General features: G+C 41.6%; 1 protein-coding gene across 6 annotated transcripts in view; it reads right to left on the bottom strand.

The window, feature by feature from the left end:
• The window catches only part of CNNM2 (cyclin and CBS domain divalent metal cation transport mediator 2), a 130,544-nt gene that overhangs the window by 29,857 nt on the left and 85,209 nt on the right, over positions 1-15,478 (bottom strand). For all 6 annotated transcript variants that reach the window (XR_015259039.1, XR_015259038.1, XM_086751907.1 and 3 more), the window contains exon 2: positions 1,307-1,450. Coding sequence is in view for 4 of the 6 variants with exons in the window: in XM_086751907.1 (XP_086608033.1) it covers positions 1,307-1,450 (144 nt within the window). In the remaining 2 variants the exon portion in view is untranslated. The remainder of the gene's footprint in view (positions 1-1,306; positions 1,451-15,478) is intronic.

The following is a 15,478-nucleotide window of genomic DNA, read 5'->3' as shown; positions in this document are numbered from 1 at the left end:
GGATCTTTCTGGAGTATAAAAGAAAGTCTGAATTCACGCTATTCAAAGCATTATGTTGTAACTGATTAGCCCACCAATTCATTTGTGAAGGTATGAAAAGAAATTGATACTAACTGTTCATCTGTGATTTGCATAGTAATTAGACTGTTTAGCATACTGTAAACCACAGCTGTGATTTATAGGATCCTTTGGGCACATAAATACTGGTAAAATACTGACCAGCTACAGGAAGTAGTTCAGGCAATAACAATCTATCAGGAAAAGGAGAAGTATGTCTATCCCACAGTGTAAAGTGCTCATTTGGCATTTGCCTTGGAGGGAGGATAGATGCTTGCATTGGCCTGAAAAAGATGCTGTAGAAACATTCAGATCCCTTTCCTGAGCAAAGGAAAAGAAAGCAAAGGACAGCTGAACAGTGTTACATATTTAAAATTATTATTTTTATTACAATACAATCTAGAGACATCCTTGTGCTACACATGAACACACAGCAAAAAATAGCATCTGCCAGCAAGAGATCAAAGCACAGGTAAAACAGATGAAGAATGACAGAAAGGAAGTCCTGTATGCATGTGACAGATTGTGCAGACGGGAAGGGAAGCAAAGACACTTTAGGTAACTGGCCAAAGACCAGACAAACTCTAAACTGTGAAAGAAAAGAGTCCAGATCTCTCAAGTCCCAGGTAATGGCTGACCTGCAGCATCATCTCCCTCAACGCGTGTTAACACAAAGGAAGGAAGGAGCTGTACTGAGTGACAAAAAGAGGAGTCACTTAGGACACACTGGTTTTCAGCCCTGAAGAAGAGTTTCCATTCTCAAGTTTTCTGAATGAGTGACAGAGAGATACTCTAAAGAGACTCCATTCCGCTTCCTTGAGGCATGGTACTTGCCTGCCTTCTTGCTAAAGTATGGTAGGACATGGACTACAGGCCCTTGAGGCAGAGAGAGGTTAGGGGAAAATGTGGGAGGTAGTAAGCACTGTAACAAAAAGATTTAACAAGGCCACTGTGGTGGAGAACAGCTAACAGGAGAGACCACATTGTTGCAGATGTAAACCTTCTTGATGAAAGGGTCAAATAAAGAAACCTGTCCTATTTCTGAATTAATACAGCATAAAGGGGTGAGGTGCCCACACTACAAAAACAAAAATTACTTTGACTATCTGAGGGATCTGCAGGTCATTTGACCACTGAGGCTTTAAAATCAGCAACTTAACATCTCCCAAAACACAGCTATTAAACACAACTGCTGCTGGATGGAGTCTTCCCTCTCGTCTATAAACAAAGTGCAAATATTTCTACTCACTGTATAGATCTGTTTCATCCAGAATTTCAGACTTGATGATCTCTTCAATCACATCTTCTAAAGTGACAATTCCCAGGACTTCATAAAAAGGATCCCCTTCTCCTTCATTGTTTACTCTTTGAACTATAGCCAGGTGAGACTTGCCTGCAAGGAGACAGATCAGCAATTTAGACATTTTAGAAATTCCTGAAAGATCAGAAATTATAGCAGAACTATAGACAGACAGGTATAAATAAAAAGACAAAAAAAGCTGGTGTCAGGCTTCATGAAAAAAAGAGGCAAAGTTTAACAGATGCTTAAAATCATAATCTGATTTCTGTCCGAGAAATGCATTCCTGGGTCACATAAATCCACCTAATACACTAAAGGAGAACGGCTAAAGAGATCAGTGTTCTCCTTCTAATGTCTTTCCCAGTGAAACTCTGGCATTGAATTCATTGTATCATCTTGTTGACGGTTGTTCCACTTCTTGTCTCATGCAATGGCAGAGGAAGGCCAGGCTGGAGCCTCCTTTGCAGCGAGCTCCCGCGGATGTTCTCATCAAGCTTGGAAACAACAGCAACAATGGCCAAACCACAGAAGCACGTGGACAGGGTAGAGCTGAGGAGAAGAGGTCAGCCCAATCCATGAGTTTCTCTTTTTCTCCTCCATCCCTCAAAAATAATTTATTTAGATATGCTCCATACAGAGAGGGGGGCTTATTTAGGAATTAATTAATTCAAATATTCAAAGTCACAGTGTCTGATCAACAAACAGAGGAGCTAAGATGAGATATACTCGTGGCTCTGAGGATCCCTGAGCTGTGCATCATTCACAGTGTATTCTATAATTCATAAAGCCCTTTCTGCCACAGGAAAAATAATATCGTGACCCTTCAAATCCACTTTGATATCCCTGGTTGCCAGTTTCCCTAGTTGCCACTGAAAGCCAGTCCTTTGTAAAGCTGCATAAAAAGTAACATGCGTTCAAAGGGCTCACCAAGTACAAGTGGCATTTTGACATATAAATACAGCAGAGATCAGTACGCTTTCTGAACTATCAGGAGGTAAGCAACGCTGTCTCACACTCTTCTTTGCTAGTCTCAAAAACAATACTTATCCCATCTGTGGAAGACAACGAAAATAGCTCAACTTTGCTTAGACCCCTTTATAGGCAATAATGTCTGCATGCTTTAAGATTCCGATTATTAGACGAACAAGCATTCAAACTATTCCAACCCAGACTTCCTCATGCTTAAAGAATGAAAATATCCCGAACAAATTAGACGAGGGAGGAAAACTTATCAACTACTGATATAAACATTGCATCAGGTCAAGTCAATTCACTTTGGTAAGTTTTTCACATCTGCTTTCCCAGGGACTCAACATAAGCAGTTAAAAAAATTCTTGGTGAATGTTGTCTGTCGAAAGTTAAATTCTTTTGCTATTCCCAGCTTGTGATCATTTAAAAGGAATTTTCCAAAGCAGGGTCTAATATTAGACTCAAAATGAAGTTTCCATTCCACTTAGGCGATATTCTCACCAAAGTAACTACTGCATAATCTGATTGTCTTGGAGCTACTCGTTTAGATGCAGATGGACATACTTTAAATACCAACTCCACAGCACTGCTGAGTCTTATCTTGAGGAGCCCTTATTCTACAGCGAATTCACAGAAAGATGATCTGTGATTTTAAACTATCAGCATTCGTATATTTTACTGAAAGTCTTTCACTATGCCAGGTTTTATTTCTTTGCATTCCTTGCAAGACTTCCAGCAATTTTTGCCATTCAATGAACAGCATTAAAAAAAAAGGTGACTTATAAAACCGTAAAAGATTTAAGCATTGCTTATCATTGCTGTTCCCCTGTAATATATTATAAATCATATCCTTTCAGTATAACAACATTTAAGAACTGTGCCACAAAAAAATGTCACATGGAAAAACCAAATATTGTAATTTATTTCCCAGTGCCTACTCGGATATTAACATACTTGCTTTCAAGTCAAAAGCGTAACTCCTTCAAGAACCATTTCTACCACAGACTAGAGCAGCTCATTTGCACATGCTCATTCAGATCAGCATTTTCACACATTAGTCAGTTCTAAGAGTGCTCAGACCTGTATAAGTGGGTAAAATAAAAAAAAAAAAAACAAACCCAACCCACAACACACACAAACAACGCGATTAACTTGGCGTTTCAGCTTTGATCAGAATCACCAAATTACAGCCTTCTCCTCCCCTTCTCTACTGCCTATGATAAAGCTGAAGTAGGTGATTAAATTTTACATTTTGAAAAGGACATTCTTTCTAAGAGTGGAGTCTCGGACACATCTACAAGCAACGGCAGAGATTTATGGAAGCGGGATTGGAGAAGGACATGAGGGGCTATAATACCATGGGAAGTTGTGCATGACTTTCAGCTACAAAACCACTTACATGGCCTTCCCATTGGGGTGTGGGCCTCACCAAGAATTTCACATCACTGAAGTGTGTTACACTCTCACCATTTCAGTGCCCGCAGTGCTCTGATCTGACCAACAGTACCTAATGTGAGACGAGTGGCCAAGGTCTGTACCAACTACTGCTCTCCCATGCAAAGTGAGCTGATAAGGAATTAGTTATGGATGGGTATCGGACATTTTGCACTTTCTACAATGAAAAATAAGGTTAGAAACATTTTTTTTATGGCTCTGCTATAATCTCTGATTTTTAGTTTTATTATCTATCACACAAAGCATCAAGACCATTGCAACTTGTCATAGTTTCAAATGCCATTGGACTTTTTAGTGGGCAGCATCAACGTTCAGCTCTACATTCATTATTAAAACTGGATGTCGCAGAGAGTTTATCTGTTGAAAACAGATAAATTATCCAAACGCAGGCTGACACTAACCTTTGTGCCCTCTTGACTGTCAAGTTTTCCTGTTCCTGACTTCCATGAACCCATCGCTTTGCAGTGGTCAGATGAACTTAGGCCAATCTAATTGGGCTGCCTCTAAAAGGCTGCCTCTTGCTTCCACAGTCTTCTCCTTCCTTTGCATTGGCTCCAATGCTCATACAGTCATTTGATGAGACAGACCAGATCCGAAAACTGCATTTCTTGGGTCTTTGTAAGTTAATTTTGATCCAGATCCAATAATTTGCCAGAAAGCATTAGACAGTGGAACAATCATCGGCGCTGGTGAGGGAGGTGGCATGAAGGTGCATTCCCGGACTGGCTGCCCTCTCGGAATGCCGCACAGGTAACTGCAAAATACCCTCCACATATGGAAGCAATCAAGACAGAAAAGGCTATGCAAAGACTTCTTTATACATTGTAAAAGAGCACAACACAGCACGTGCCCAACTTTAAAAGTGTCTTGTGAGTAAAATAATGACTCCTCCGAGTGTTTTAAATAGAAATTGGCTACAGCTTTATTCAAAGACTTTTATCAGGGCACTGGTATTTGTCATACTGTTTTATTCAACTGAGAAAGAGAGGTTTGAACTGTATTTTCCACTGGTAAGGACACACAATACATATCCAACAAGGAGCTGAACAAAGCAAATGTTGAGGTAAGAAAACCTGGATAGTCTATATTACTCCTGGGGCTTTGACAGCAGAACACAAATTAAACAGAGAGAGCAAGCGTGCATGGAAAATATATAAATAAGTTCTATACTTCACTGATTTTCTGGCCACGGTCTCTAACCACACTACATCTATGACATTAATCTCTCCTTAATCACTGCTTTTAAGTGTTGATACAATGAGATATAGCAAGCAGGCAGCTCTGCAGCACTGCCAGATCTGATGGTAAAGGCAGAAATGACCTGAGTGACGTGTAATAAGCAGCACCAGGAGAGAACTGTGGGTGGTGCTCTGACCCAGGACTCCTCTGCGACCACAAGCAGGCAGCATTTGCTTTCTGCCCCAGCTTCCCTCATCGCCAGCAACAGTTGGTAACATCAGCAAGAGCTTGTGGAGCTTTGACATGTACACAGCTCCAGGCACAAGTTGTGACAAATGCTGATCTCTCAGCTACATTCATGGGCAACTAAAGGACCAAGGAGTTTTGTTAAAAGCAAATCCAGTTTCATTCCATTGCTCAAAATCTTGCTACTCAGCTTGGATTTTGCTCCGTACCACAACTTCTGATTAATTTATTAAGCTAATTAAGAAGCATGAAGATGCTTAGCGAAATCCGCATGAGTCAGTGAACCTAGAATGAGCTCAAGAGAGTCCATGTGATTGACTGACCATGCAGAACAGCACTGGAAGAAACGCTTGAAACACTGATTCTCTTACAATACTTTGAGCATTCCTTGAAAAAATAAATTTAAAAAAATAAAAGTCACCTTTTGAACCTGAGGCATTTGTACATTTAGAGCAAGGACCTCAAGAATATTGCCATGCAGTTCAAACAAGAGACGAAAATATCTGATCAAGTTCAACATCTGCTCTGGTCAGTACAGAGTCTTGCCTACATGAAGAACCTTGCCATATGAATAGAGCTGTACCCACCCCACTTACACACCACTTCCCCATAGACACATGGGAGGAAGAAATGGGTTGACGGGAATGTGATGAAGTTCAATAAGTGCAAATGCAAAGCCATGAACCTGGTACAAAATAACCCCCACGCACTGGTATTGGGGACTGACCGGCTGAGTCTGAAGAGAAGGACTCCACAGTCCTGGTGGACAAGCTACACCAGCCAGTGGTGCACCCTTCCAACCGTGAAAGCTAACTACATACTGACTACATTAGTACACGTGCAGCAGGCAGGTCAAAGGAAGGGAATATTCCTCTCTGTTTGGCACTTCTGAGACCACACCTGGAGTAGCGGTGCCCAGTTTGAGGCTCTCAGTACAAGACAAGACAGTGACAAAGTGAAGCAGTTCCTGTGGATGGTCAGGGGCTGGAGCCCACAATGCAGAAGGGAAAATAAAGGGAGCTGCACTGGTTCAGTCCTGCAAATAGAAGGTTAAAAGGGGGAAGGGGAGGGGTGTCTTAAAAGTCTTTACATACCTCATAGTAGCCTACAAAGACGACAAAGCTAGATTATTCTTGGAGCTAGATACTGATAGGGCAAGAGGCAATGGACACAAATTTCAAAAGCAGAAACTCTTCTTAGGAAAGGAAAACTTGTTTCCCGTGAGGGTGGCCAAACTCGAACAGGGGCCCAGAGGGGCTGAGAAATCTCCATCTTTGGAGGTATTCAAAACTCAGTGACCTGAGCCAACTTCAAAGGCATCCTGCTCTGAAGAGAGGCCTGACTGAAATCCCAGCCCAAATGTCAGTTCCGAGTTTTCATTCCTGAATTTCTGCTTAGGAACCTAAAAAAAAATTGCTAAATTTTCAGTATATAAGGATGATATGTAAAGACAGCAAGTAAGATTTACTGATCTGGAATGCCACAACATGGCCTTATATGTAACAGCAAAATGACACTACTAGCCAGGCTATGCTGCAGAAAATTATAATATTGCTGGCACAGCTTTAAAGCAAAAGCAGGATCTCGGGAAGCAAGTGGTCCAACAGCAGAGGTGTAACTCAGGGGCTCTGAGCAGTGAGCAACAAGGTATATGTGACGTGTATAAGCTGTTGTCATGAGTAAGCAACTAGAGATGCCTCTATTTCTGCAGAACTTAGCAACCAGAGAGATTTGTATGCATTATTTTTTCCATGCAAGAAGCAGATCTCTCTAAAGGCCCTCAGTTTCCATTTATTAACAAAAAAATCACTGCTAAATCAAATCTACGGCAGACATTTATAAAACAGAAGATTCCTGTTAAGTCATTTTGTGGCAAAACTAGAATCAGGCTAATCCATTTTTGTTAAAATCAGTAATCTGAGTCCATTTGCCACTGGTGAGTGCCCTGGAACGTTAAGCTATAACCTGTTTAATATGCTTACAATGACAGAGAGAAAAATCCCAGGAGGTGCTCAGTTGCCCTTGAATTCGCTAACTAACGATCTGTGCTTCTGAAAAATCTCCCGGTTTATTCTTATGCAACTGTTTTGGCTTTGACCGATTTCTACGTGGGTAAATTTGGACTGTCAGTGAGATTCACAGGTTCAACAATACGTTATGCAAAACAATCCATTTTAAAATCTGTTGTATAATTTAACCATTAAAAACAACTCCCTCTAGAATAGCACTGGCTTGCAAGCCATTATACCTAAGTAACGTTTTCCTAAATTTCTTTTCTGCAGCACAGTTCAAGGACATTAAATCTCTCTTCTATTAGCAGGAATTTGCATTCATGCTGTTTGCTTTTCACTTTGATTATTTTTCAATAGGGAAATCGGACTGCTACTTTCTCCCCGACCACAACTAACTGGTGTATGCTGCCCTTGGGTGCACGACACAACACCACTCACAGAAACAACAGAAACCCAAAACTTCTGCATAAACAGAATCTAGATTTAGACTAGGCTCTTTAGATCCTGCTCTCTTCAGCAGCAAGGCATACAATTTTTTAATATATATTTAGGAAGGGAACCCAATAACTAAGAGTCATTTAATACAGCCACACAAAACTCATCCAGAGCCTCAGGGAAACGAGTGAAAGTATCAGTGCAGCCACAGGGCATACGGTGATTCTTCACCTTTAAACGTGAGAGCTTACAGTCTCGTACAAACATTAACTAGAAACCACATCACCCTTCACAGGAAAATAAAAAAGTAGTGCTTTAAATAGATTCTTTGTGTTAAAGCCCATTTTAGTGGGAGGACACCAAAAAAAAGGAAAAATTAGGGAGAGTTTCAGAATGACTTCCTGACAGTGAATTGTATTTGTAAGGAATACTTTCCCAAGGGAAATGGCAGAAGCTCAGTTACTTGCAGCTCTGAAAACTCAACTGGACAAAGCTCCTAGAAGGGACTCAATTCTCCGCTGCCTTGTGGCAGATGGAGGAGAAGCGATGAGCTAACATTTTCCATCTCCAGCAGCCTATCACTCGGTGTAGGCGCTTCAACTCAACTGCCGCTGCCTACCCTTCAATCCGTTCTGGTCAGACCTTGGTGAGGAGCACGCTGCCAAACTTAATCTGCTTTGCTGATGCTTTAAGAGTGAGAGCATAGCTCTAGAAAGCTGCTACCTGCTGCAGCTTTACACGCAACTGAACTGAACCTGGGAACAAACTCAGAGCAGAAGCTGAGAAGCCACCACAGGTCCATGAGAAAAAGAAATTAGCTGGGAACCAGAAATAAGTTGAGAGTAAGGAAAAAGTTCATTTCAGCTCAGAGCTCTGCTATCAAAGTGGAAACCTCAGGGAAGAATCAGAAGAAGTGAGAACATTTAGGGAAAACCAGATGTAGGCAGGCAGCAAGAGTAAAACTGAAGAGTGGGGAGGAAAAGTTTCACAAACTCCTTCAACATTGGTAATTATTCCCTTGCCATGGACAGTGTGCCAATGTTTCCCAGTCATGCAGGCCTTATCCAGTAGGGAATTTGGGCTGGATATAGCTGGGACTGATGCTAACTGGGGTACACAGGGGTGTAAAATGCACTCCACTAGCTGGGCTGCTCTCAGTGTTGGCCAGAACATCTGATTTCAGCCTGGAAAACGGACAAACACAAGCTGCTGCTCAAAACTGGAAGCTAATGCCCTAGAGAAGTACCCGCTGGATCTGAAGTAGGAGAGGAAGCGATGAAAAATCTAACACTTGAGAGAGAAAACTCTCCCGAAAGCAGAGTGGTTTTTGGCACCCCTTCTGAGGCTCTAACTTGAGTACAAGGTTGTGATATCAGGACACTGGTGGCTTGAGATGAGAAACTGGCTGGAAGTTTAAAAAACAAACCAAGGAAGTACTCAGGGAGTGCAGTAAACTAGAGTTGAGAGAAGACGTGGCAACAATGAGAAGAGAAAATATTGAGTCTGGAGAGATACCTGTCACTATTTGTGCTAACAAAAAATTCAGATAAAATTTAGGCAAGTAAACAGAATACTGATGTCATTCTTGGTCGTGGTTCATGTCTTCCACACCAAATTCAAAAGATACTGAAGTGTGACTTATGCTGATGTGATTTCCCCTGTGCCTCCACTTCCCAAGGCAAGTAATGACCTTTTACAAAGAAGTCCAAGAAATGCATCTCCTTACTGACTTGTACCTCCACAGCATGGTCAACAAGGATTTTTTTCTTAATGTTCAAGGACCCTAAAAAGGAGTCACGCTAATTTTACTGCTTCCCTGTTTGTTCAAGATTGTCCCCACTGATTTCAGCATTCCTTCAGGGATGAAGAGCCAGCAAAAATGCAGCCAGCAGAGGGAGCGCAAAACCTTGGGTTCACTAAACTCAAAGCTCCAGGTCCTCCCCAGACCTCAGTCCAGCCTCGAGCAGATGGAGAGGAGAGGTCCCGGATTCTGGCACTGGTGAGGTCTGGGAGCTGGCCTGCTGTTGAGTCCGGGCAGATCTCCTCTGAGAGATGTATACTTCAGCCTGGGACTCCACAGTAACGACCAGCATCTGCTGTGGCCTGTTTAGTGTTTCCTTCCATAGCTTTGCATTGCTGCTATGACTTGTGCCCACCCCACCTTCCTCTCTCTCCCCTACCCTAGGGGGAACAATTTCTTGAGCCCTTCAGAAGGGCGCAGGAGAGAAGCTGTCACCTCGTTAGTATCCTCCGTCACTCTACCTGTCCCATAGGCTGCTTCCGCTAACCAACAGTTAATCCACTAAATAAAAACAAGAACATCAAGAGATGTTTATGAGCAACAAAAATAGAAGTCAACTCAAGAATTCGAATGACTTTGATGTTCAGGTAACCAAAACACGACACCAATAGAAACAACAGCGTCATTCTGTACCATTGCAGCCAAAAATCCTACTGATCTAATCCTCCCTCTAATCCTGCCTCCCTCAATTCCTAGAACAAATTGAGTTTAATTTGGGGAGCTTCTGGATTTTGGCATCTATGCTATGAGATTTTTAAATCCGACAAAGGTAAAGTACTAGAAGGCACAACAGAAGCATGTTTGGACACTAGGAGGAGGTTAGCTGAGGCCAGTGTGCTTACGTAAGGACCTAAACCGTACTGAGAGCAAAGCCTATGAGCTGAAAAGCAAGAGCAGCATCTTGGGACTGTGGCTCATGAAAGGAATGAGGGCTGGATATATTCTCTCTTTTTTTTTTTTTATTACCATTGTCACCTCCTGTAGTTTACTTTTAGCTCACTATTTAGGACATAAATTTAAAAGAGTTCTTGTGTTACTAACATCTTAGATAATTAATATTCTATTTTAATGACCTGTTTTACTTCAGGCCATTTATATCACACGCAGTTTGCAATTCCAGCAGCTCAAAACCCCAGCTGATCGACGGCAGCACCAGATTTTTCAAGCTCAGTGCAAGGCTTTCTAATTTATATTGCGACAGAAGCCAGGGGAAGCCTAATGAAAAGATATCCTGTTAACTTTCTAAACTGGTGACAACATACTTCACCCAGCAGGATTTATACAACCCCAGAACCACTTACCTGCGTGCGCTTCCACAGCAAGCAAAGCCATGCGATAAACACAACCAGCGCCAGTGACCTTGACCTTGCACGAGCACAGGATCGAAGGCGAGTGCGCGTGCTCTAACACTGCACGTTTGTTTCTCCGAGATGTAACACAGTGTGCACCGATTCACACACCACGCTGGGCCAGCCACCATTACAGACCAACTTCCAATCGCTTCAGCAGAAAATGAATGATGCCACAGCAATCTGAAGGCACAAGAAACACGACCTTCCTCTCTCACCGGCTTCCTCTCTCACCCCACGAGGTGCAGCAATGCAAGAACGGCTGGCACAGAACTGGCTGTTGCACTGCAAGCAAATTCAGTGGGAAGGGAGGAATATTCTCTGGCTGGAAAGTGATTCTTTTAATGACTGAAGGTATGGCATATCTAAATGTAGCAAAGTATCAAGACAGATCCAAAGCCACAGATCAGAGAACCTCAACTGGAGCAACCATCTCCAGCCTTCCAAAGCCACCAGCAGCATCTTCGCTTTGCTTTGGTGCAATTCTAGCTAACGGCACAGAGCAGACTGCCAACTCCTGGACCCATGCCTGTTCATCGAGAACACGTACAGATCAACAGTTATGGACACAAGGGGGAAAGAAGAAAATCTTTTAAGCCACCCAAGGATATGCTGAAACTGTCTGACAGAACAGCAAACGGACAGAAGAGCACCTGTGATTTCAGAAGTGGGCATCAGATACCTAACTGCCTGCAAATTGCTATATTTTTGCAAAATACTAACAAAGTAATGTATAGAGGGGAAAAACCTCAGGATTTTCCATTTTGCTAAGGATTTAAGTAGATTTTATCTTAATGATACGATACTTTAAAAGCCTATAATGCAAAGAGGCCAAAAGAACTAGTTCAAATGCTGACTCAGCATCCCCAGGAAAAGGAAAGATTACAGTGATCTGCCTTGTTTGAAAGAGTGAAAGTACTGATGGTATATCTGAATGCATTCTTAATATTACTGAAGAACAAATGTAGAATGACAAGCTTTGTTCCTAGACGTTTTCAATTACTCATATATGTAAGATTTTCAAGTGAACTGGTAATACAACATCATCTTTCCATCCACACAAGGCAAGATTAATTTTCTCAAAAACGGTATTACTGGGTTAGATTTTAGAAATGCAGACTTCAAAGATTAATCTCGGTGGCAATTACATTATGAATAGTTTTAATTACTGACTTTATAAAGCAATTTTAAAATTTCCGTTTGTGAACAACCATCTAATTATTGTTTCTTTGGTCCACCCTGCATAGCCCTCTGCTAGGCTGAGTTTCCCAGAGCTCTTGAAGGAGGAAAAAAACCTCTCAGATAAGACAGCAAAGCCTTGCTCCTTCAGTAACAGTCACTGGAGAGAACTGGAGATAAGCTGAAGAGGTGGCCTTGCCCCTTGAGTAACAAGACACTGGAGATAAAATGAAGAGGAGACAAGGAGTCAAAAGCAGGAGACTGAATTTGTGAACTTGCCACCACTGTTTTTGCTGTGATGAAGAATTTCTTTACTCCAAAAGATTATGATTCAACAGGATCTACCCAGATCATGAAGAACAGTTTGGAACAGAGACCACAGTCTATAATGAGTAATTACAGCAGCTGCCTTTCATAGGTCTACTATTCCTATAAGCAGCTCCTTGAATTACTCCAGGTGAACTCATCCCCAAATTTTACTGAAGTATTTTGCCACAGTATTTATCAAAATTTTCCTAACCAAATGACAGAGGCATTAAGCATGGCATTTGAGGAAGCAGAATGACAATAAAAAGAATTAGTGGAACGGCTGTTCATTGTTTTATTTTAAAATTCAGGCCAAAATTACTTCAAAGACGGCACATAAATCAGGGGAGCTCAACAGCTTTCCAACTGCTGGGTGTGGATGACAGGGAATGACATGTGAGTCACACCTATATTACAATATTATTCAAATTCTTCTTGTCAAATATTCACCAGAAAGTGAAGAGATGTGATATTTTAGTCAGATGTAACTGAAATTCTGCCAGGATGGCATTTTTTTCCATGATCTGTCTGTTTAGATCAGGGAAGCTGTAGTAGAGCAAACCCTGTTTTCTCTGATATTCTGAAGAAGTTCCTATCTTTATTTTAGTCCCATCCAAAATTAATATGAACATATTTGCTCCCAAATGACCGAAGTAATTAGCTTTAATATCACTGACTTCTGAGACTTCATTTATTTTGACAATTTTACTCCAGAACAAGCTTTGTGGTGTAGCTTCTCATAAGGAACAGGGCTTTTGATCTAAGCAGAACACTTTTTTATTCAATATCCTCTGGCAAGGGGCAGACCTCTATTGTCTCCTTAAGAATGTCCACCTTTGTTTGTAAATGTGTGTGTCAGAGCATCTCCATGATTTTATCCAAGCCTAGGCTCCCATATTTTTCTACTAACACCATGTAATAGCCTTGTATCAAGGTATCCCAAGACAGCAAGAGCTCACAAGGGTCCATTTGAATAATCGACTACATACAGCTATGATCCACCGACCTGATGTACCCAACTCCTTCTGCAACACTCTGATGAGAGCTACGGTAAAGCACAACTCCACTAGCTAGGGAAACAACCCCAATTACCACGGGTGAACCCACTGACGCAGGTCAAATTGGTTCAACAGACCTGCATTTTATGGTTCTCTTGCTTCCTTGTGAGGTCAGAGGGTGGACTAAAACTCAAGCACCCCATACAGCTTTGCCCACAAATCTGTGCCCACACTAAAAGCGCTGGGACAGTGCACAATACCAGCATCCCTGCATCCCCAAAACCCTTTGACCATGGAAATGGCCTCAGAGCAATGGTGTCGTATTGTCGTGACTTCTGCCTTGCATTTGTTTATTTTTAGCTAGAATTAGGCTGAATTCTTCTACATCCCAATGAACACTAAAGTAAACTAGCTTTAACTTCTGCTAGAAGAAACATGGGCAACTAGGTCACAAACATACATATGCACACTTCACTGTTATTTTCCATGACTGCTTGTAAATCCAAACATTCTGGGTATGCCCATACAAAAACATCAACACAAACCCCAACCAGAAAACCAGTCTACTAGGCTCTGAGGATTTGCCCTTAAATCTACAGTATAAACAACAGTATTTATCTAGCATATTAACAACAGCAGAACGGATGTGTGTCGCTGTATGTGGTTCACATGAGACTATCCAAGGACTGGGGCATGAGAGAGTTTTGAAAAGCCATATATATATGGCTTTTCAAATACATGTCTCTCTCTGTGTTTTGTTTTTTTTTTAAACAGATGGGTCTAACATTTCATATCTTTCCCCACTGCAGTACCCTTACTTTCCGCTGTTGATCTCCTACTGCAATAGCAACACATCCTCACCTTTCTCCCCAGACCCTCTCTTGGGGCCTGGAATGTTCTTGGCTTCTCCCTGCATCTTCTGCCTGTTCAGGAAAGGTCACTCCACCAAAGTAGCTACTGGCCAGGTGATGCTGCCTTCACAGGACAGGTCAGCAATCAGCTCTCCTCATCTTCTCCTCAGAGGAAGCAGGAAAAATTTCCTCTTACCCACACACCACATTTTCATGAAAACGTATGGAAACATAGTATTTCTGAATTTTCTAACTAACTCAACTACTTCCAAAGCCATACAGGACTAGGGCAGGTAAGGAAAAAAGTAAAGAACAAACTGTTCAAAAACAAAAAAATAAAACCTCCCCAAACAACAAAACAAACAAACCCACCAGACAAAAAATTCAAATCCCCCCCAAGCAATCTGCCCCACAGCAGTAACAGCGCAGACCCTATGCCAGCCCCAAAATGACAGGAGACAACAAACTACAAAATATTGCTATTATTTCCACTTGCAGGAAAGAGATTGTAATTTCTTCAATAGAAGGTAAAGGAAAAAAACCCAACAAATTTGCTAGAAAGCTGTGATTAAAAGTGATTATTGAAAACCCTGCTTTATACCACGCACAATTCATTTACTTGAAACACCGTGTATTTCTGAGTACAACTCAAATACACACTTGGTCTAAGTAAGACGGAACACGTATGATCTACCGCTCTGCATCTTTACGCACACCAGGTTAGTACACGCGACGGTCCCCGTCATCCCAGGCCCTGCCGGGAGCCCGGCTACGCACACTGCATCGCTGTCCTTACAAGGGTTAGACAAACAGCCCAGCAAATCCTGGCGAAAAGGAAACGCGCTCCGAGTTCACAGTGGGGCTATCACTTGGCTATTTCTGTAGCGCCTGCATCTAAAAAAAGATCCAGTTCACACAAGTAGCTATTTTACCTTACTGTCCCACAAGATCTAAATGCATTTTTTCCGATTATACTTTCCCACCATCAAATACACGACAAAATGTGACAAATATTTTTAAATATTCCTATGAAAGCATTTGGCTTATATATAGAAACATGAGTATATATGGAAACATACAAAACTCTGTGTTTATATATAGATGTCTCCTCACTGTATAACTAATATTAGTTCATGGAACTGAAGTCACACACGACAAAAAAAAATGAATTGAAGTTCCAGTGAGCTTTGCCATAAAGTAGACAAAGCAGAAAAAAGCCCTCTTGGATTTATGATAATCTCTGTATGATACGCTGAATGGTGAATTCCCTTGAGAACTTCTCTGACACAAGAAATACACAACAAAATAAACAAACTAGGAGATGAGTCCAAGAGGCTCGCT

Source organism: Chlamydotis macqueenii, chromosome 7 (genome assembly GCF_036417535.1).
Source record: "Chlamydotis macqueenii isolate bChlMac1 chromosome 7, bChlMac1.mat, whole genome shotgun sequence".
Taxonomy (NCBI): domain Eukaryota; kingdom Metazoa; phylum Chordata; class Aves; order Otidiformes; family Otididae; genus Chlamydotis; species Chlamydotis macqueenii.
This window is presented reverse-complemented; position numbering and strand designations above follow the sequence as displayed.